Source organism: Corythoichthys intestinalis, chromosome 11 (assembly GCF_030265065.1).
Source record: "Corythoichthys intestinalis isolate RoL2023-P3 chromosome 11, ASM3026506v1, whole genome shotgun sequence".
Lineage (NCBI taxonomy): Eukaryota > Metazoa > Chordata > Actinopteri > Syngnathiformes > Syngnathidae > Corythoichthys > Corythoichthys intestinalis.
In genome coordinates, this window is record NC_080405.1 from 42,930,099 (window position 1) to 42,953,452 (window position 23,354).

A 23,354-nucleotide genomic window follows, 5' to 3' on the forward strand; every position below is an offset into this window, starting at 1 on the left:
CGCCCCAAAAGTCAAACTGCGCCTATGCCAGCACTGTATATTGTTTTTTTATTGGCATGCTACTCTGGAGCCCTGAAACTAACAAACTACACGGAATTTGTTGAAATCAACTTCACCGACAAATTAAACCCTCGCTAACTCAAAGATTAAGCCTGATGTCAGCGGGGCCGGGGTGGGCACGGCCCATCCAGACGTGAGTCGTGCCCACCCAATCCAAATTTTGGGAATATCTATTGTAGCGTCGCACTGGATATAGAGAACGCACGGAGAGTTGGTCTCACCTACTTTTTTATTGCAGGATCAACGGTTTCTGTTGGCCGCAACCACGCCGAATAAGCAATCACCAAAACAAGCTGTTTTTCCAACCTCGTTTGTTATCCGCGCGCTTTCTGTCTCTCCTCCAGACACATTCTCGCAGTCGGACATCCGGGCATTAATGACGTCACCAGCCACTACAAAGCGTCGCCATATTGAAATGGGGGCAAAACACGAGTCACAAGCAGTTGCTCTGTCGTGCATTGTAGTACAAACGCGTTGAACTTTTGTTATATTTGCGGTCTTTTTTTCTGTCGGAATGACTAAAAGTTGCCGTGTTGCGGGTTGTAACACAAGGAAGAGTTCGGAGCCGCATTTGAAGTTCTTCATTCTTCCTCTTGAGAAGAAAAGGACAAGCAAATGGCTGAAAGCAATCAATCGAGGAACAGTAAAAGAAGACGGTTCCGTTGATCATTCTCGCCAGTGGGAACCTAAATCCAGGCACATTTACGTTTGCAGCCGACATTTTATTACTGGTGAGTAAACTTTAATCGTTTTTTTTTTTTTTTTTTTTTTTTCCCCAATTAGCTGCTATGATTCAATAGAATAGGCAGTGGTTATTATCACCGTAACCGACAACTCGCAAAGCGTTATTTTTCGTTTGCCGTGAACTGCTCTGATCGGTCAATCGATATATTATTGGCCTGGTGGGAATTGGTTATTTTGCCGTGACGTGTTCATGGCTAAATAACGCTTGGAGGCGAATTACCGGTTACGGCAGAAATAATCACTCCGTATATACTGCCAGCTTTCTTAGTTCCACACAGTACATATTCCACGTAATTGATAAAGGTCAATTTACTGGGTGACTTTATGAGGAAGTTGTAGATGTTTCCGAACTCCACTGCAGGCAATTCCTTCGGATTGTTTATCCAGCTATCAGCTGCGACTTTGTATGGGCAGATTTGCAGGCCAATATACGCTAATTTTAAGTTGTATCGCCTCCTCGCATCTGTCGGCAGTGACTCGTGATAATAATAAGTCATGTTTAAGACGTTTTTATGAAAAAAAAAAAAAACGCAAAACACACCTGAAATATATGAATTTCAGACAACGTTTGTCTACGGATGTTTACCTGTGCGTGCCCCCATCTCAGAATGGTGAAATGTTGCTATGCGAGATGACGTCATCGTGACATCACGCCGACTGCGACAATAAGTAGATGAATGGAATTTTTTTTTTAAATAAATAAATAAACCCCCCCAAAAATTAATGCAGCCTCAATGGGACACAAGCCAGTGTCCTACTTGCGCCGGTCCCAAGCCCGGAGAAATGCTAAGGGTAAAAAAAAGCCTGCATCGCGGGTGCCCCCTCAAGATTTTTTAGTGCCCACTCAGCTGGGCAGACCTAGATCCGGGCCTGGATGTCAGAAATCCTGAACTTCCACTTTAGTAGTGAATCTCATGAGATAGTGAGTGCTTTCTTCAGGAATAGTAAGTAAACAGCGACACCCAGTAGTTGTGGAGCACACTCAGCACAGTAACTGTCCTCCATTATTGCGCCTCTCCAGCAGGGGGCGCACGATAAGACTGGGAAAACCCTACGGGGGGAGGGGCTCTGCGGGTCTTGCTCAGCTCAGTATGCTAACTTAAGTCCATCAACAAGCTAGTTAGCGGCAAGCGACATGAGTGCAAGCAGTGAGGTCCCGCTGGAGTCAGGACAACATGGACCGAAACTAAGGGCAGGCGAGGCGTTTCCGCGTCCATCGACGAAAACATTCACTACCTTGGGATTCACTCATTCATTCATGTGAATGGTGGTCGTGGGACTTGTTTGAGCTCGGAGTGGCGGGCACGTTCACTTGTCACGGCTCGCGAGGAAAACACGGAACACTCACCGGTACGTTTGTTTTGCTAGTCCGAGCTAAGAGCAAACGGAGTCTCATGCGAAGACTGAGCTAGTTGTTCATTCTGATAATCGACCAGAGCAATAATACTGCAGTATTACTTCGATTGTTGATGTTGTTGCGCCTTCTCTTGCGAATGTCATAACGAGTAAAAAGTAGTGTAAACCTGTTTGTGAATGTGAACGTCCGTTCGCTCTTATTATCATGATACCTTTGGCTCGTTTTCAGATGGTTTGTCACCAGAGACGAGCACTCTTTTATGTTCTGATTTCTTACGTTCTCTATGGGACAGTCCAAAGAGGGTTCAAAGCGAGCATAACTGTAATTAATCGGACATCCTGTCATTGTACCTGTGCTAATGTGAGTATAATTCTCAACAGAGGAGAATGGTGGTTCCAGAAAGCGCCAGTCTGGTCGCCCAGACTGATAATGGCAGTCCCCCTGGCATAGAGGGCTCCAAGCTGGGATGCAAGGAAGAGGTGGAGGGGACTCAAGACCTAGCGGGGGTGGAACTGGAGGAGGTCCGAAAGTTGCAAGAACTTGTTCATAGACTGGAGGTGCAGAATGAGACGCTGCGCAACAGGGGAGCCAAACACATTATCAATCGAGGAGCCAGTGGCGAGGGCAGAGACTTGGAGCTGTCACCCCCTCTGGAAAGCTTCAGTGGCAACATGTCCCCACTCCCAGGGACCATCAGGCCTGGGGAGGACGAGGATGAAGATGCGGCTGAAGATGTCGGGCCGTGCAGCGGCTTCCTCACGTTGACCTGTAGCGGAGGGCCAAGACAAGGCCAAAGCCAGACGCCGGACAGCCCGTCCCAGGAGAGCTATGAGTCCGAGACGCTCGCAGAGAGCGATTCGGGGATGGAGCAATCGGCTTTTGATGAGGTGGACATTCTTGATTTGGAAGATGAGTGTGCTGAAGTGGAAGATGAGGACAGTTGGTATGTTGTCTCAACTGCATAACATGTCCATAATGCACATAGAGTGGTACTTTAAATGTCATATCTCATCATTTGTCTTCATGCAAGAGTCTGCAGTAAGATGAGTCATGTCTGAATTATTAGTTGCTTGTAACTGACTTTCTACCCATAGGGCAAGTGACTTACGTCGACTTCGGCCATTTAGAATTTTACATAATTCTGCAACATAAACGTCTTTATTTATATTCAGGATGAGCTGTCTGCAAGTCATCGTTTGCATTTATCAGCAAAGGAAATAAAGCCAGCTGATGTCAAAGATTTCAGTAGCATTAAGTTGGGAAGGCATTAATATTAGGCGTTGCTCGTTCTCACCTCCTAAATAAGGAAAATGGCTACAGTAACATCTGCCTCGACGTATTGCCTATTTTACAAGTTTTGGCAGTTTAAAAAAAAATAATAATAAGATAATAGTTACATGAATGAAAATGGATATTTCTGGTATGTTCCTCTTTTTATCTGATATATACTGTATATAGTTGCAAAATGTTTTTTGACAGCAATGATACATTGAGGTATGTTTAAAAACGTTTATAGGTCCCATAACACTAGTTAGGGGTCAGCAACCCAAAATGTTCGGAGCCATATTGCACAAAAAAAAAACAAATGCGTCAAGAGCCGTAAAAAATTAAAAGCCTCATATAAGCCTTATAATGATGGCAACACATGCTGTATGTACATTAGCTACTGTGGGGCAAAAAAGTATTTAGTCAACCACTAATTGTGCAAGTTCTCCCACTTGAAAATATTAGAGAGGCCTGTAATTGTCAACATGGGTAAACCTCAACCATGAGAGACGGAATGTGGAGGGAAAAAAAACAGATAATCACATTGTTTGATTTTTAAAGAATTTATTTGCAAATCATGGTGGAAAATAAGTATGGTCAATACCAAAAGTTAATCTCAATCAGGGCTGCAGCTATCGAATATTTTAGTAATCGACTGAAAATCCTATCGATTAATCGAGTAATCTGATAAAACATTTTTTTTTTAGGTAAAGAGCAATTATAAATCTACATGAGAAAAAAAGACGTTTCATTTAATATTGAACCATTTTCAGTCAATCAATGTCTTTATTTTGAATGTACATTGTTGAAAACAGCCAACAATTGCCACTCAGATGTGACTAGAATAAAAAAAGACCAATTCACTGCTTTCAGTCCAAAAACTTTTAGATCTTATAAAAAAATATGTATATTTCTTACCTAAAAATGCCATTACGCTTGATAACACACGTCACTAAAAAGTTAGGTGTTTTTCCCACGTGTGTCAATTGAATTTCCATTTTTGTCAAGCCATTTTTAAGTTCTAGTTAAGTTTTAAGTTAGTCTAAACTGTAAGTCCTGATAGGATTTTGAGTTTTTGCAGTGTTAAAAATAAATGTATTGTAACATATCAGGTTATAATATGGCGGGGATATTTGCATGCGTTCCTGAATGCACCGCGTGACGTGCGGGGGTGAGGGAGGTGCGGGAGAGCGAGAGACATGCCTTCCTGTTGTTGTTGTCGTTCCACAAGTTCCCAGAGAAGAAATAATTGCAACCTAACGAAGCGGGTGACTCTTTGTCAACGTTACAGTATGATACCTGCTGTATTGGAGCATATTAGGGGCCAGTGCTACTTGGTGTTTTATCCAGCAATGACTACCGAGCTAAAATTGACAGTTAGCTTATTCATATTTTCATTTTACACCCTCATCACTCTACAGCGCTATGTTTCACAGATTAAATAAAGCCTGTATGTAAGACACGTTAGCCACGCATTGACAGTGGTCTTAATAGAAACCTAGTCCTCCGCAGGGCTAACGTTACGTGAGCGAGTGACAGTAACGTTAATCTTATTAGCGCTAAGAAGTGTACTGCTTTAAGATGGCGGCTTTTTACTAACACCGCTGACTCTGTCATTTCGCATCTAGTTCAACATACATGTGATATCTATGAGACGCATCAGATACTACCTGCTACCACCGCATCATGCGGGCTAGTTTACGGCGTAGTTGTTAGCGGCTGTCGGCTGCAGAAAGGTTTTTTATATTTTTTTTATTGCTTCTTCCTCTATGCACGTGACATCAGCGCGTTGTCCTGCATTAAAAGTGGTCCGGGCAAAACGTGATGTTTAGAGCTGGCAAAATTAAACGATTCCTCGAGGTGAATAATCAGTTTTTAAACTCGAATAACTCGAGTTGCCCGAGTATTCGTTTCAGCTCTAATCTCAATACTTTGTTATGTACCCTTTGTTGGCAATAACGGAGACCAAACGTTTTCTGTAACTCTTCACAAGCTTTTCACACTGTTGCTGATATTTTTGGCCCATTCCTCCATGCAGATCTCCTCTAGAGCAGTGATGTTTTGGGGCTGTTGTTGGGCAACACGGACTTTCAACTCCCTCCACAGATTTTTGATGGGGTTGAGATCTGGAGACTGGCTAGGCCACTCCAGGACCTTGAAATGCTTCTTACGAAGCCACTCCTTTGTTGCCCTGGCAACAAAGGAGGATCCTGTTTGGGATCATTGTAGAGCTGAAACGAATACTCGAGCAACTCGAGTAACTCGAGTTTAAAAACTGATCCGAGTAATTTTATTCACCTCGAGTATTCGTTTATTTTGACAGCTCTAAGCATCACGTTTTGCTCGGACTACTTTTAATGGGGGACAACGCGCTGATGTCACGTGCGTAAAGGAAGAAGCAAAAAAAAAAAAACTTACTGCAGCAGACAGCCGCTACAAACGACTCCGACGTTGCAAAATACTAGCCTGCACATGCTACGTTAGTTGCAGTTAGCTCTGATGAGTCTCATAGAGATCACATGTATGTTGAGCTAGATGCAAAATGACAGACTAGGCCGCGTCTGGGCAGCGTTAGCAAACAGCCACCATCTTAAAGCAGTAGAGCGCTAAGCGCTAACAAAGAGCGCTAAGCGCTAATATATAAGATTAACGTTACTGTCACTACTAGCTCACGTAACGTTAGCCCTGCGGAGGGCTAGGTTTCTATTAATTAAGACCACTTTCGATGCGTGGCTAACGTGTCTTACATACAGGCTTTAACATAACATAGCGTTGTGGAGTGATGAGGGTGTCAAATAAAAACTCAATAATGCTAACTATCAATTTTAGCTCAGTAGTCATTGCTGGATAAAACACCAAGTAGCACTAGTCCCTAATGTGCTCCAATACAGCCTGTATCATACATTTATTTTGAACACTGCAAAAATTCAAAATCCTATCAGGACTTACAGTTTAGACTAACTTAAAACTTTACTAGAACTTAAAAATGGCTTGACACAAATAAAAATTCAATTGAAAAACGTGGGAAAAAATCGTAACTTTTAAGCGATGTGTGTTATCAAGCGTAAAGGCATTTTTAGGTGTGTGTATATATATATATATATATATATATATATATATAGTGAATTAGTCTTTTTTTTTAATTCTAGTTACATCTGAGATGCAATTGTTGGCTGTTTTCAACAATACACATCAAAAATAAAGACATTGATTGACTGAAAATGATAAAATGTCTTGTTTTCTCATGTATATCTATAATTGCTCTTCACCTAAAAATATATTTGTTTTATCCGATTACTCGATTAATCGATAGAATTTTCAGTCGATTACTCGATTACTAAAATATTCGATAGCTGCAGCCCTAGATCATTGTCATGCTGAAAGATCCAGCCACGTCTCATCTTCTAGGCCCTTGCTGATGGAAGGAGATTTTCACTCAAAATGTCTCGAAACATGGCTCCATTCATTCTTTCCTTTACAGAGATCAGTCGTCCTGGTCCCTTTGCAGAAAAACAGCCCCAAAGCATGATGTTTCCACCCCCATGCTTCACAGTGGGTATGGTGTTCTTCGGATGCAATTCAGTATTCTTTCTCCTCCAAAGACGAGAACCTGTGTCTGTACCAAAAGGTTCTATTTTGGTTTCAACTGACCATAACACATTCTCCCAGTCCTCTTCTGGATCATCCAAATGCTCTCTAGTGAACCGCAGACGGGCCTGGACATTTACTGGCTTTAGCAGGGGGACACGCTGGCAGTGCAGGATTTGAGTCCCTGGCGGCGCATTGTGTTACTGATAGTAGCCTTTATTACTGTGGTCCCAGCTCTCTGTAGATCATTCACTAGGTCCCCCGGTGTGGTTCTGGGATTTTTGCTCACCGTTCTTGTTATCATTTTGACGACACAGGGTGAGATCTTGCATGGAGCCCCAGATCGAGGGAGATTATCAGTGGTCTTGTATGTCTTCCATTCTCTAGTAATTGCTCCCGCAGTTGATTACTTTACACCAAGCGTTTTACCTATTGCAGATTCAGTCTTCCCTGCCTGGTGCAGGTCTACAATTTTGTCTCTGGTGTCCTTCGACAGCTCTTTGGTCTTGGCCATAGTGGAGTTTGGAGTGTGACTGACTGAGTTTGTGGACAGGTGTTTTTTAAACCGATAATGAGTTAAAACTGGTGCCATTAATGCTTGTAACGAGTGGAGCCTCGTCACAAGAAGTTAGACGTCTTTGACAGCCAGAAATCTTGCTTGTTTGTAGGTGACCAAATACTTATTTTCCACTCTAATTTGGAAATAAATTCTTTAAAAATAGTGGAAATAAATTATTTAAAAATCAAACAGTTTGATTTTCTGTTTTTTTCCCCCACATTCTGTCTCTCATGGTTGAGGTTTACCCATGATGACAATTACAGGCCTCTCTAATCTTTTCAAGTAGGAGAACTTGCACAATTGGTGGTTGACTAAATACTTATTTGCCCCACTGTATATTAGCCTTCTATCAAGATGACTAAGCTGGCTACAAATACATAATGAGTCTTCATGATTAAATGTTTATTTTCCCTGCAGTGCATCTTTTAGAGAATGACGCACCTTGTGATTACTCTGTTGTATGATGCCGCCTTAAGTTTTTCATTGCAATATTATTGAATTAGAAGAATGTTTGTCATGTTTGTCCTCATACAGAAACTATATTAAAACAACATTTTTGACAAAGCACCAGGGAGCCACCAGGGCAGCGCTAAAGAGTTTATTTGACACAAAGTTAAGCATTTAAATAAGACCTGTAAAACATATTGTTTTGAAATTTTACTGCGCTAATGCTTGGCCATGTGCCGCTGTTTGTTTTGACTGTAGATCAGATTTTTAGTTGGTAATTGTTGGCATCTCATTTGACTGTTCGTCATTTCCAAAAGATTACCGTAATAGAATCCAAAAGGCTAAAACCATCCAGTTTATCTGCTTAACAGCCAGCCGATTCATGTTTTATTTCATCATTAGCCATACCATATGTGCTTTAGAGGTGCATCATAGCCAAAATACTCAGTAATCCTGGTAGGAACATAATCTGAGCTGGCCTGGCCTAGCTGCTGCCGCATGGATAAACTGCTTTGGGTGGGATTGCACAGCATGTGACGCGGGGCCCCAACTGTGACCAGACTGCAACTGGGACAGAAACACTGGCGCGGAAGGAGGCCGGCCAAACTCTGGGGAATGTGGGGACCAATCGTTACACAGCATTAATTCAAGTCATGGTCGGCTGGTCAGAACAATATTATTTTTAAAAGTGGATATTATCTCTAACCTCAAACACAACAGGATAGGATAGACTTTCAAGTTGTCATAATCAAAGCTTGAACTGAAAAGAGAAAATCACATGATTTTAATCCTTTCGATTCTAAATTATCTGAAGTGCCACAAGACTTGCTGGTGACTAATTATAATGCTTTGTGACTTTTGTGCCATATATTTATGGAAACTTAAGACCTAAACTTAAATGACTAGCTATGTGACTGTAGAGGACTGTATGTTTCAAATATGTTTGTCTGAAATACACTACAGCAAACTACCGCTTTAATGTTAAAAAAGAAAAAGCCACTTTCATTTTTTCCTGCTGTCAGAGGTCGCCCCAGCGTTTCACTCTCATTTGTTTGTCAGTTTTTATGCCGGATGCCCTTCCTGTCGCAACCCACCCATTTTTATCTAGGGCAAACATTGGCAGTTGCTGGGAATTGGTGCACTGACACTACAGTACAAAGACCATCAGTGCCGACAACTGTAATTATTCTGTGTCAACAAAAGTGAACACTATCTCATGCAAAGTGTAAAGAACTGAATTTTCTTATCATTGAGAACTACAGCTAAACTCAAGGCTGTCCTGCACTTTGTGACCCTGTTATTCTTTTCATGGGCAACCCGCAGTAGCTAAAAGGCCAGTGGGATTGTGAGTCAGTGAATATGGTTAGACGGAATGAAACGCATGAATATTGCAGGTTACAATTATTAAACAAGGTACTGTGTGCATACACAGACCACCACAGAGAGAAACAGCGGGATGTGCGACCTGAATATTTTTCTCTTGTGTTGTTGCTCATTCCGCTGGGAATTTACTTGCTTTTGTACTTGTCCAATGAGAAGATCGTTTGTGGTCAATTCTGGTGCTGAACCAGTTGGGCAGCATCTTTTGTGTACACACCTCAAAGGATCAGGCCATGTGATCGTTTCTTCAAAGCTTCTGGCGGTTTTTCTTCACTGTGAAAAAACTGCACTCTGGTGATAGCGTAAACAACACAAACATGGTGATGGCATAAACAACACAAACATGGCGCTTTCTTTTTGATTAAGCAGATTATTTGAATTAATAGCCATGTCTAAATAAAACACCCTTGTTGTCTAGTGTAGCAAACATACTGATATTTGGAAACTTTTTACTAGAGGTCGACATATGGACTTTTTTCCAACATCGGCCATTGGCCGATTAACTAACAAAAAAAATAAGCCGATAAAAAAGGGATTTTGATCAGGCATTTGATTGGGCCATTATGGCCGCCACTAATTGACGGTAGGACCCCGATAGGACCCTGCAGCAGCTTGAAGCTTCAGGCTTGCCTGTTTTGTAAATATTGTGATTTTTTTTTTTAATCTAGCAAAAGAGAATATGCAATGTTGCTTCAGCCTTCTAAGGTGTTTAATGAGTGATCCTTTCACTCTAAATGTAACTTGTAGTGTTAGCGTAGCATTTGTGTTAGCATTAGCTTTAGCATGGTAAGCATCCTCTTAAACGCTCACTTGCTTATATCTCGTCATGATGTCCTAGCAGGTTTAATTATTTGAAAATAACATACTGAAAAAGAAGTGCTGTGTTTGTTGGATTGGTAGCACTATATGTATTTGTTGGATTGGTAGCACTATGTGCTTTAAATATATATATATATATATATATATATATATATCTGCTTTAGGGCTGCAGCTATCGATTATTTTAGTTGTCGATTAATCGATGAACTAGTCAGTTCGAATAATCAAGTAATTGAATAAGGAACATGAAAAATTAAAATACCTAAGCTCAGGCCCAAACAGTATCAAAAAATAAATAAGGATCTTTATACAACAAAAGAACAATTGGCTAACTTACATAGCAAAAATGCTATAAAATGCTAACTTAAAAAAAAAAAAAAAAAAATACAATCCTCTTAACAAATGGTTCAGACACATATTCCTACAAAAACAGCTAAATATATCTATAAACTAAATTACAAATGCATTAAAAAAAAAATCGCGCAAACAAAAACTTATGTTGGTCTTAACAGGGAGCAGATGGATTCACCCATGTGAAATGAGGCAGACCAGAGGGTAGTGTATCCACCCAAAACAATAAAATTAAAAGCATACCCTTTCACTAAACCATTTCAATGCCACTTTAATTAAACGAATACTTGAAGCAGCAAAATTTAATTCGATTATTATTATTATTTTTTTTTTAATCGATCACTCGAGTTAATCGATTAATCGTTTCAGTACTAATCTGCTTACAAAATCGGCTTGGGATATCAACAATTGGCTGAAAATCTTTTTAGATATCGGCATTTCAAAATCCCATAACGGTCGACCTATACTTTTTAAATCACTACAGTCTCCTCAATTTATTAAAATAGTTCATCCATTTGGTTTAAAGTCCAATGCACTAATGCTGCTCCTTGCTCTGAAAAAAGGATGATTAAGAGCTATTGACTTCTCTTTTTGTTGTAATTTGTAATGATGCGTTTTCTTTGTTTTTGGCAGGTTGTACGTATCACCTAAAAAACAAGTATCAGACGCAGTCCCTGAGTCTCCCCTGAAGTGGTGTCGGCAGGTTTTGGAGCAACGCAGCCCAGAGACGGAGAAGGCATGTCGGACACTCATGAGTCGTTTGGACCAGAGTATGTGTTACACGTAATACATTTTAGCATGCTTTCATCAGATGTGGAACAAAATTATATCACTGTAATCTTCGAACAACAAGGCTCACTTGACTATAAGCCACAATTTTTTCATATCAGCACTCAACTGTAAGGCACAGGTTCACATATTTTGTTATGGGGATATTCCTTATCCATAAATTAGTCAGACAGTGTAGCCAACACTCATTGTCCACAAAACCAAATTAAGTGTGAACAAACTGCATTTTTGGTGACAACTCGTCTTTACTGGTTTCCCAGATAGTGTTTATGTAAGGAGTGCACTCTTAAAGTAAATCTCTCAACCAACACACCCCCTTGAGTGTCTTATCTGTGTGCATCTCCTATGTTCAGCTCTTTTCAGAACCCAGACAACAAAGCTATTCATCGCAGAACAGACCGACTCCAAATGTTTTGCACTGGGTTGAGTCCCTCATTTAGAGCCAAGTTTCCTAATGTTAGGAATAGGATGAAACTGCATGTTTTGGCAAGCCATAGTTACTATTTTGGTGGTAGCAATAAGGCACAGTCTACATTGAAGGTTGTACATCCCACACCCACTGTATTTTGTTTTCACTTGTATTTTACAGTGAGGGTAAAAGTGGGAACGTGACAAGTGTAAGCTAAAATGAAGTTTAGTTGTAGATGTTAAAGCTAGTTTTAGTTTTGTTTCCAAAGTTGTTCATTTCATCTACATGTTGACATTATAGCGTTGACAGCTGCTTAGAATGTTTTGCTAACCAATTCAAACATCTACTGAAACAATCAACTTTGTAGGTGAATTCAAGTGTCAAGATTTACCATGCTAAAGTGGAAGTTCAGAAATTTTGACATTGGGCTTAGTCTTCGAGTTAGTGGGGATTCAATTTGTCGGTGGAGTTGATTTCAACAAATTCCGTGCAGTTTTTTTTTTTGTCATTATTTTCAGGTCTCAGTGGCTAAGCTTGCGCAAGTTAATGGTCCTGTCGTAGCATTCCAATAAAATACCAATATTAACAGATCCAACATATTCAAATACATTTAAAAAAAGCAGATCATTGTTCAGAATGCCCATGTGGCCAAAACAATGTCACACCAAACTGCCGTAATTACTTTTATTCTTATTATTTATAATTTGTTAGATGCAGAATGCAACCACAATAGAGAACAGTGCTTCGGCCACTTGTGCTCATGCTGCATTCGAGGAAGGTGGGAACTCTGACTTATCCAACTCGAATGTTACCAGTTGCGACTTCAAAGCGTTCCGAGTGAATGTAAACGGCAAGATGGCTGATCGTGACAAGTTGTTTTTTATTTTGGCTGTCAAAAGAAATGTTGACCTCCAGCAAACCTGCCTTCTCATAAGTGATCAAATAGTGGAGGAAAAACCACAGCTTAGGTAAATAGCACACACTGTAATCTGCCTGCTTTAGTTTTACTATTGACGGTTCACTTTTCGACGTGCAGCGCCATTTTGTCAAGTGACGTCAGATTGAAGCAACTCATGAAGTCTGGCTACGACTTCGCGTCTAGGGCATCCCAGTTCGAGTGGCGTTCCAATGATATTTTTCCTGGTCGGAGGTTGGAAAATTCAGACTTCCCACCTTCCTCGAATGCAGCTTCATACTACTGACTCTGGACTGAAGGTTTGCATTGGAGGCTGTGGAAACAAACAGAAGAAATGGGCAAAGGAAAGTTTCCACAAATTCCCTATGAAGAACGAGGAAATAGGAATAATATAAACTGTGGTTGCTTGCTGGTGGCTACGACATTAACACACTGGTGGAAAAAATATCACTCCGCTCTGCAGCCTGTTGCCTGCAGAGCTGCTGGATTACAAATGTTACTGACCATACCACAGTTATAGACATGCAAGGGTAATTTTTAATAACTTTATCCTGAAAACATAGCCAACACTATTGATTGCATGGTTCATCAGTGATTTTCATGTGTGCAAATGTTGTTTATTAGCATGCTAAGACGGGACCATAGACTCGAGCTCTCTTTGCCACTCCTTAGCCCTGAAACTAAAAAATAACTAACTTTACGGAATTTGTTGAAATCAACTCCACAGACTAATTAAACCCCTGCTAACTCGAAGGTTAAGCATAATATCCAAAATTCTGAACTTGCCCTTTAATGTCTTTCCTGTGCAGTTTAAAGTTTATCGTGTGTGGAGACATTTATTTGCTTTATTGTCTTAAGCTATTTTTACCCTATCATTAAAATACTTGCACAAATAATACCCACATCTCCCTAATAAATGCCTTATTCTTTATAGACACTTGCCTCATTACTAGAATATATAGTGTTGAAAATTGAAAAAATAGGTACATGTATCATGGACTATATCATTCATAGCTAAATTGGAGCAGTTCACCAGTACCATTCGGATTCTTTTGTTATTTCAATCCCCTGTGTCAAGTTTTACATTACACATGTCCCACCTTTTCTTTTGTCTGTCCTCTACAGTTTGTCATTCTATCTATCATTTCCCGTTTCCCCCGCAGCATCCCGGTGGAGGAACATGTACAGCAGCCCATCAGCAGAGGCAGGCTCAGCAGGCTCAGGCCTGATCTCTCCTGGGTACCACAAATCAACTAACAAATCTCTACTAACCTGTGGCAGCTCAGGTATGGCATGACATTAACATTCTGTGCTCTTTACGTTCTGCAGAACACTAAAGTGGGACTGACGTCATGATGTAGGTCACTTGTTATGCGTACACTAATGTGTCGACAATTTGTTCACTTGAGGGCTTTTTGCATGTTTCACTGGGTCAGTTTTAAACCATGTGTGTACTTTAAATTATTGCTATTGCTTTTCATTTTGTCAGTGTTTGACCAATCAGTGGTTACGGTTGTTCTGTCCATTAAAAAAGTTACAGAATATAGATAACATGAATAACTGAGGATTGGCAATCTAGCGTTTCAAGAGCACGAAGTCAAATGTCAGTTTGTTTGGATGCTGATTAAATTCCAATTTGTTTAAGATAACTAGAAATATAATTGTGTACAGTGTATCACAAAAGTGAGTACACCCCTTTCATTTCTGCAGATATTTAAGTATATCTTTTCATGAGACAACACTGGCAAAATGACACTTAGACACAATGAAAAGTAGTCTGTGTGCAGCTTATATAATGGTTAATTTATTTTCTCCTTAAAATATAGCCATTAATATCCAAACCCCTGGCAACAAAAGTGAGTACACCGCATGGGAACTACGTACATCCCTAAATGTCCAAATTGAGTACTGCTTGTCATTTTCCCTCCAAAATGTCACGTGACCCGTTACAGGAGTGCTGTCAGCATTGCTGCAGAGATTGAAGAGGTGGGGGGTTAGCCTGTTAGTGCTCAAACCATCCACCGCACTCTACATCGAATTGGTGTGCATGGCTGTCACCCCAGGAGGAAGCCTCTTCTGAAGACAGTACACAAGAAAGCCTGCAAACAGTTTGCTGAAGACATGTCAACAAAGCACGTGGATTACTGGAACCATTTCTTATGGTCTGATGAGACGAAGATTAATTTGTTTGGTTCCGATGGTCTCAAGCATATGTGGCGGCGACCAGGTGAGGAGTACAAAGATAAGTGTGTCATGCCTACAGTCAAGCATGGTGGTGGGAATGACACCCCCCCCACACACACACCTCTTCAATCTTTGCATCAATGCTGACAGCACTCCTGTAACGAGTCACAAGACATTTTGGAGGGAAAATGACAAGCAGTACTCAATTTGGACATTTAGGGATGTACGTAGTTTCTAAGGGGTGTACTCACTTTTTTTGCCAGGGGTTGAGCTATTAATGGCTATATTTGGAGTTATTTTTAGGGGAAAATAAATTAACTCTCTTATATAAGCTGCACACAGACTACTTTTCATTGTGTCAAAGTGTCATTTTGTCAGTGATGTCCCATTAAAAGATGTACTTAAATATCTGCAGAAATATGAGGGGTGTACTCACTTTTGTGATACACTGCATGTATGTGTATATATCCGTCATAACCGCTGCTATAATTAAGCATTTATTACCTATCCAGGCAGTTTCTAAAATAATATTAACGCTTTACCATTTAATATAAGGAAGTACAAGTGAACCAGTGGGTTATACAACAAAAGACACTTTAAGAACTCTTATCTTTATGGATAATGACTGGGTAGTAAAACATTGCTTCTCAGATGTACCTCGTTAGGTGTCACATGTACTGTTTGAAACGAGTATGTACTGTAAAATTCCTAAAACAAATGAAACACTGATTTAAAAAAAAAAGTGATGATCTAATGAGCAGCAAACGTTGGCCCGTCTTCATTCAGTTATTTATTTATTTATTTTTTATTATGACAAATGACCGCAACGAATTGGATTAAATGTACAATATCCAACACAAAGGACTTAAACCACAAAAAAATGTGTCGATTCCAGATGATAGTCCTCAAACAGGTCAGAAAGGGGAAGAGGAAACAAGAAGTTAAAAACAAGTAGACAAAATTAGGTAATGGCGTTCAAATTATCTTGGAAAACAAAGACAGCCTTTCACCTATTGCTGCTAAATTTGTGGCTTGTAAAAAGGTCAAAAAAAAACACTGTCAAGGGTAAATTATTAGAAAGAATAGAATTCTGTTACTATCATGGTCTGTTAAAAGTTCAGCCTGAAAGCTATGGAATATGGTTGGTAATTATTTAAAGTATGTGTTATGTGTACTTTGGTGGGACTTAACACACTAGTATTTTAAATGTGTTTAAGCAGCCCTAACATTAATTAAATGTGATTGCCTAACATGAGATAATGGGTGTTACATTTACTCTCCTGGTTTTCCTGACATTTTCTCACATTGCTAATGTTCATGGCAAAGCCTATGATTGACAGTTTTTGCATGGCTTATGGTGTGGTGATCAACTACAATCCCAGACTTGTGGCACAGCCATTTTTTGTCTTATTTGTCAGTTTTAATGCCTATTGGTGTTTTGTACTGATTTTAAAATATTTATGTAAATGTCCTAGTTGCTTTGCTTATTAGGATAGAGGCATCAAATCAGTATTTTTCCTGGTTTGTGTTTAAACTAACAAGTTTGCAGCACATTCTGATTGTCTTATCAGTCATCAATTATGAATGGTAAATTCAACATCATCAATTAGTCTGCCATGAGCAACTAAGACCAGTGAGCTAGCGTTTATCAGTCCAATTTTTATGTGAACATGTCCCATCAGTCAGGGCATAAAGGCCTTAATTACACTTGATATTTTTTATTGACTGGAACAAGTGCTTGGTATTCGTGTTCATATTAGAAGTCAATATCAGAGGTCAAACGTTCGGTTCCAGGAAAGGAATTTGTTCAGCTTCAGAAGCCACTATTGCCTTAGAAACATAAGCCTAGAAGTGATTATGAATGCACAATCAATTGTACACAAGTAAAAAAAAATCACATACATGACAAGCTCAGCCTCTCTTGATTTTGTACATATTTTATAGACATTTCCCCAAATGAATACAACCTTAGGGCATTGTATTATGGCTTGGTGTCTTTCCATGATTAATTAATACACATTTGTTTTAATACATTATCTCACCCAGTGTTGTTTTTAGCTGCCCTTTTAATTTTTGTCTTAGTGTTTTGGATGAAAATACTTCTTAGTCATATTTTAGTCATTTCAAAATGTTTTCGTCTTCGGCTAGTTTTAGTCGACGAAATCTCATACAAATTTCGTATAGTTTTAGTCGACAGTTTGTCAAAATGGTAGCGTCCGTAAAATTCTAAAGTTTTAGTCTAAGTAAAGGTTACCAACGATTTCGAATGGACATAAACAGATGAGCACATATTGTAGCATCTTCAAGGACAACACCAACTTTGTGATAATACACTCAGCAGGAAAAGCTGTACATCATTTTCAAATTTTCTAGTAAACTTATCTAGAAGCCACGAACTGTATGTTTAAAAAAAATAAATAAAAATGTCCAAGCGTTTAACATTGATGTTTTATGAGGACGCTTGTCATTCTGGAGCTTATGCTAATTTTAACGTGAATGTTACGCTAATGCTAGGAGTTACATTTAGCATCTGATGATCACAAAGCACAGACCTTTGAAGGCTAAAGCATATTCTTTCTGGCCAAAATAAGAAAACAAATCTTACTGTCTTACCAAACAAGCAAGATCCAGCACAGCCTAGCTTCAGATACATCTCACATGAGTGACACGATCCAAACACTGCGATGATGCAAGCTGACATACTCCACGTACAATATGAAAATGTCACGAATTGTGAACATATGACAGAAACGATGTCACATTTTCGGCTCGTTGTCGTCTCATCAGACTTTTCCCTGGCATTCGTCTTTTTATGTACTATTCTCCCAAGCCACGTCACTGTCAGGAAGAAATCGTTCGTCGACGAAATATTTTCGTTATCGTCAGTTTACGAAAACAATTCTGATCTCCCCTGACAGGTGTCTCTGGTGTGCCCTCAACCATGAGTTCTCAGTCTTCTATAGATAGCGAGCTCAGTACTTCAGATGACTCCATCTCCATGGGTTATAAACTGCAAGATCTTACTGATGTCCAGATCATGGCTCGTTTACAAGAAGAGAGTGAGTGTAAACTTCAGTTTTTCTCAACGATACCTTTATTCAACTTAGGGCTGTCAAAATGATCGCGTTAACGGGCGGTAATAATTTTTTAAATTAATCACGTTAAAATATTTGACGCATTTAACGCACATGCCCTGCTCAAACAGATTAAAATGACAGCACAGTGTCATGTCCATTTGTTACTTGTGTTTTTTGGTGTTTTGTCGCCCTCTGCTGGCGCTTGGGTGCGACTGATTTTATGGGTTTCAGCACCATGAGCATTGTGTAATTATTGACATCAACATTGGCGAGCTACTAGTTTTTGATTGAAAATTTTACAAATTTTATTAAAACGAAAACATTAAGAGGGGTTTTAATACAAAATTTCTATATCTTGGACTAACATTTATCTTTTAAGAACTACAAGTTTTTCTATCCATGGATCGCTTTAACAGAGTGTTAATAATGTTAATGCCATCTTGTTGATTTATTGTTATAATAAACAAATACAGTACTTATGTACAGTATGTTGAATGTATATATCCGTCTTGTGTCTTTCCATTCCAACAATAATTTACAGAAAAAATGGCATATTTTATAGATGTTTTGAATTGCGATCAATTATGATTAATTCATTTTTAAGCTGTGATTAATTCGATTAAAAATTTTAATCGTTTGACAGCCCTAATTCAACTATAACACAACATCGCAGCAACAGAATACCTAGCATTTTGCAGGCACAACACACAAGTAAAAAAAATCTTTTTCATGTCAGGTCTGAGACAGGATTACGCTTCCAGTTCAGCATCTGCATCACGCCGCAGTTCCACAACATCCCTTCAGTCCCTTCGCCGGGGCGGCACCTACAGCGACCAGGAATTTGATAATTATAGCCTGGAAGATGAAGAGGATGAATTCAGCCCTGTCCCCCAGCAACGCCACCGCTTCACTCCTTCTCCCTTGGGATCACCTCGATGTTTGTCGCCCTCCACGTCCAATCACGGTCAGGAGCACAGTAGCAGACTCGGAGCCCCTCGCACAAGAACACCCAGACGATCTCTACAAGGCCCGAGTGCAGAGCTTCTCAAATTTGCCAAGAGTGAAGGTATGTCACAGCTTCTGGCGGTTTGTATGTGTATAAATGGTCAAAGTATGACCAACAGTATTTGTGTCAATCAAACTCCTCTTGCTTAATGTGTTGCCTGCCTGTGTTTCCAGAAGAGTTGAGGCACAGCATGCCTAATCTGGCCCCTCGCACCAGCCTACGTTCACTGGAGGCAGTCAGAAACAGCCGCAGCATGGAGGCTAACCTCCAGAGCTCTGGCAATCGCATGTCCCATTTGACTCCCTCCCCCTCCTCAGGTAACCCTACCCTTTCCCTGGACCCAAGCACTGATGTAACTACATCTACCTGTTGTCTCCCCCAATCTTCAGTAATGTCACTTCCATTGAACCATCCTGCTGCCTCTTACAACTGTTTCAATTACAGAAATTATGACCCGTAAATTTATTTTTAAATTATAAACAATAAGTCTTTTTTTTTTTTTCTGAGAGATTTTAAAGTGAGAACAGAATCCAGAGTATTATTATGTGCTCCCTGCTTATTTTTGAGAGCACACTTCCCTCTCAGGGGTATTGTTCGATCCTGTAATTCATTATCTTCAAAAATATACACACAGGAAATGTCAAACTACAGGCTGTAAAAATATGGCATTTCCAAAAACTGAGGGAAGTACTATATTAAGAGAAAATTCATTATTTTAGTGCGTTACGTCTCTCCAGCCCAGGGCCAGCTGGGGAAAATTCTAGAGCTGAAACGAATACTCGAGCAACTCGAGTTTAAAAACTGATCCGAGTAAATTTTATTCACCTCGAGTAATCGTTTCATTTTGACAGCGCTAAGCGTCACGTTTTGCCCGGACTACTTTTAATGCAGGACAACGCGCTGATGTCACGTGCGTAGAGGAAGAAGCAATTAAAAAAAAAAAAAAAAAATTACTGCAGCCGACAGCTGCTACAAACGATGCCGACGTGGCTAAAAACTAGCCGCATGATGCTACGGTGGTAGCAGATAGCGTCTGATGCGTCTCATAGAGATCACAAGTAGGTTGAACCAGATGCGAAATGACAGAGTCAGCGGCGTTAGTAAACAGCCGCCATCTTAAAGCAGTAGACTTCTAAGCGCTAATGAATAAGATTAATGTTATTGTCACTCGCTCAAGTAACGTTAGCCCTGCGAAGGGCTAGGTTTCTATTAATTATGACCACTGTCGATGCGTGGCTAACGTGTCTTACATTCAGGCTTTATTTTTTAATCTGTGAAAACATTGCGCTGTAGAGTGATGAGGGTGTAAAATAAAAACTTTTTAATGCTAACTGTCAATTTTAGCTCAGTAGTCATTGCTGGATCAAACACCAAGTAGCAATTGTCCCTAATGTGCTCCAATACACCAGGTATCATACATTTATTTTGAACACTGCAAAAACTCCTATCAGGACTTGACTTAACTAGAACTTAAAAATAGCTTGACACAAATGGAAATTCAATTGAAACACATGGGAAAAACACCTAACTTTTAAGTGTTGTGTGTTATCAAGCCTAATAGCATTTTTAGGTAAGAAATACAGTGGGGAGAACAAGTATATATATATATATATTTTTTTTTATATATAAGATCTAAGTTTTTTGAGTGACAGCAGTGAATTAGTCTTTTTTTTAATTCTAGTTACATCTGAAATGCAATTTTTGGCTGTTTTCAACAATGTACATCGAAAATAAAGACATTGATTGACTGAAAATGGTTCAATATTAGATGAAATGTCTTGTTTTCTCATGTATATTTATAATTGCTCTTCACCTAAAAATGTTTTATCGGATTACTCGATTCGTTAGAATTTCAGTCGATTACTCGATTACTAAAATATTCGATAGCTGCAGCACTAGAAAATTCTAACCGTGTTCTCTTCACATGTAACTTGTAATGTGTTAGCCGTTAGTGTGAAATAACACATCATCGGGAGTGACGTGTATACAATATCAGTTACTGTATTTGGATGTTTTTTTTTTTTTTTTTTTAAACCACAATAACATATTTTTTCTTCATGTATCTATGCCAATTGCAATAAGTACCAGGCAGAGTGATTGAATACTCTTCAGCTAGATGGAAGGTCCCAAATTAACCTGTCTTCCCATGTGACATTGTTTAGTGGTGTGCTGTGAGATTTTTTTCACAATGTGAAAAATGTGTTTGTAATATCCCTCTGGTTACATCCCTTACCCACCAATCTCACTTCTGTTTCTCAAACCTGCTTGTGCTAATATAAAATCTGTGTCAGACGGTTTATTTATCTACAGTATTCACTTCCACAAGGTGCCATAAACACACCACTTACAAGCACTGTCTGCGTTTTTTTTTACATAAGGTATGGCTGCTAGTCGACTGCGCAGCAACGGCCAATCTCCTCTTTCCCTCCGGGCTCCAGTAAAAGCTGTCACCCCCGTGGGCTCTATGGCATCTCGTCACCCGTCCAGAGGTCTCCCTGTTATCCAAGCACCCCCTGCTTCAGGGGCTCGTCGGGTCCAGCCTGCTGCATCTGCTAATGGTGGATCCTATATACCAGGAAGAGCCTCCACTGGCGTAGGGCGGACAGCTGTGGGCCGAGGACAGTCCGTACCCACCAGAAGTAAACTATCACAACCAGCCAGAAGGTAAGAACTATAAAATCCAGTGGAACCTATATCGTTAAACAGATTCTGTATTATGATTGTTTTCATTTCAAAGGAAATTGTTCAATAGTTACATTCACATTCCAGTATACTACAGTAAGTTACAAATAAAATAATTCCAAACACTTTTTGAAGACAGCCTAAAGAAATTTAATGGGTAGAAAACAGGAATGTGTTATCATACATTTCATGGAAATGAATATGCGCTTTTGCTTTAAGTTAGCTGTTATGACAATGTAATGACTAAGCAGTTTTATAATCAACATAGCATGTTCTAGACAGTTCATCACGCTGAACCACTTTGTACAAGCAACCTTCCGAGGTGGCTTTACAACCAAAAAAGGCAGAGAGAAAGCAAAACACACTTATTGCCCCATGAGCGGAAGGTTCTCAAAGTAGTGTTACATAACGATTTGACATTTGTACTAGTTTCAGTAGGTTTTGGTCGAACTCCAACTTGTACAACTTTGGCTTTAAAGGTTCTTTGTTATTAATGTTTAGCGATATGGACCATACTTTTAAACAAGCAATCAATTGATCTTTGGGGTTTGAATTCAATTGTGAAGTTATTTTTCCCGCCTATTATGATGTCATCACATTGTTGACCGTTATCATAAAACAATGTTTGATGAGCCTTCGAGCACTTCTGTGAACAAAGGCAATAAAGACTTTGGATCTTATTAACAGGTCGTTGGGCATGGCTAGAATTTCCGATGAATCCTGGAAAGATGGCTGCTACTGAAGTTTGATACCCAATGATGGGTGTTTACTGCTGCAATCCTCGCTTAACCTCTTCTTAGTGACATCTTGCAATGCAAGTGTGGGCTTAAGTGGAGACTCATCTCTTTATCTTGCATGAAGCTTTGTCAACAATACCCAGCATGGATGCGTTGGCAAACAAGAAGGCACACTCCAGCAAATGTTAGAAGGACAATCAAAGTGCTTCCAGAAGATTTGTTCGGGTCAATTTTACTTATTTTTCTATGGTAATTGTTTGAAACTGCTGTAATATTCATCAATTGTATTTGCTTTGTGATGTTATTAATATGAAAATCTAAAGAAAGTGGTCATTTTCTGTGTGAATTCCTACTAGATGTAGGCACTAAGTAAAGCATGCTTGATGTTGTATTTTTGTTTCTGGTCTCATTGGTATGAAATTGTAATTTGACAATTATGTTTTGTCGCACAATCTGTGAGCATTGCTAAAAGAATTGTTGATTAAATTATCGTCAAGTTTTTGTTCTCGTAAAAATTGCATCACAGTTGCCCTCGTTGACATCTCTGATATATATATATATATATATATATATATATATATATATATATATATATATATATATATATATATATATTTAAAAAAAAAAAACAAGTTTGTGCCAAGGAGCATTTGAGCTGCAACATCTTTTTAAAATAATCTGGTCATCTCTAGGTTACCATATTGTTGCATTGTTATTGCATATCTACATGCAGACTGGGACGTTTTAGTGTTTTGAATCTACTGAAATAATTGTTTATGCAATACAGGCCTCCTGCCTTAGGACAGATTTCACTCTCTAACAGAGTACTTCTAAAAAGAAATGAGAATAATAATGTTAAATAAAGCCCGGTCTAAAACCTAACATGTTTGTTTGAGTCTGTTTTTTCCACTTTTCATCACATGCTAACCTAGTTCCAATTTGGAATAGCTGCAGTAACAGAATGTTGTCGTTTCCTGGGTGGA

The 23,354-nt window shown here is 39.4% G+C and overlaps 1 protein-coding gene across 2 annotated transcripts; it reads left to right on the forward strand.

Moving 5' to 3' along the window:
- Nucleotides 1-1,879: 1,879 nt before the first annotated feature.
- Nucleotides 1,880-22,939, forward strand: zgc:66447 (SLAIN motif-containing protein-like). Of its 2 annotated transcripts, none has more exons than XM_057851082.1 (9): nt 1,880-2,154; nt 2,542-3,104; nt 11,205-11,341; nt 13,849-13,971; nt 17,788-17,928; nt 18,683-19,012; nt 19,126-19,269; nt 21,331-21,616; nt 22,322-22,939. In XM_057851082.1, exons 2-9 carry the CDS (start codon nt 2,548-2,550, stop codon nt 22,374-22,376), a joined length of 1,773 nt encoding a protein of 590 aa, XP_057707065.1. In that variant the 5' UTR covers nt 1,880-2,154; nt 2,542-2,547; the 3' UTR covers nt 22,377-22,939. The 2 variants fall into 2 exon arrangements, with proteins under 2 accessions (XP_057707065.1, XP_057707066.1); XM_057851083.1 differs by having other exon boundaries at nt 19,129-19,269.
- Nucleotides 22,940-23,354: the final 415 nt, after the last annotated feature.

What these genes read in the sequence shown, in the direction of transcription:
- zgc:66447 (XM_057851082.1), top strand. Translation starts at nt 2,548, where the DNA reads ATGGTGGTTCCAGAAAGCGCCAGTCTGGTCGCCCAGACTGATAATGGC. An exon ending in CATGAGTCGTTTGGACCAGA is followed by an intron (nt 11,342 to 13,848) that starts GTATGTGTTACA and finishes TTTCCCCCGCAG; the next exon opens with CATCCCGGTGGAGGAACATG. An exon ending in ACTAACCTGTGGCAGCTCAG is followed by an intron (nt 13,972 to 17,787) that starts GTATGGCATGAC and finishes CTCCCCTGACAG; the next exon opens with GTGTCTCTGGTGTGCCCTCA.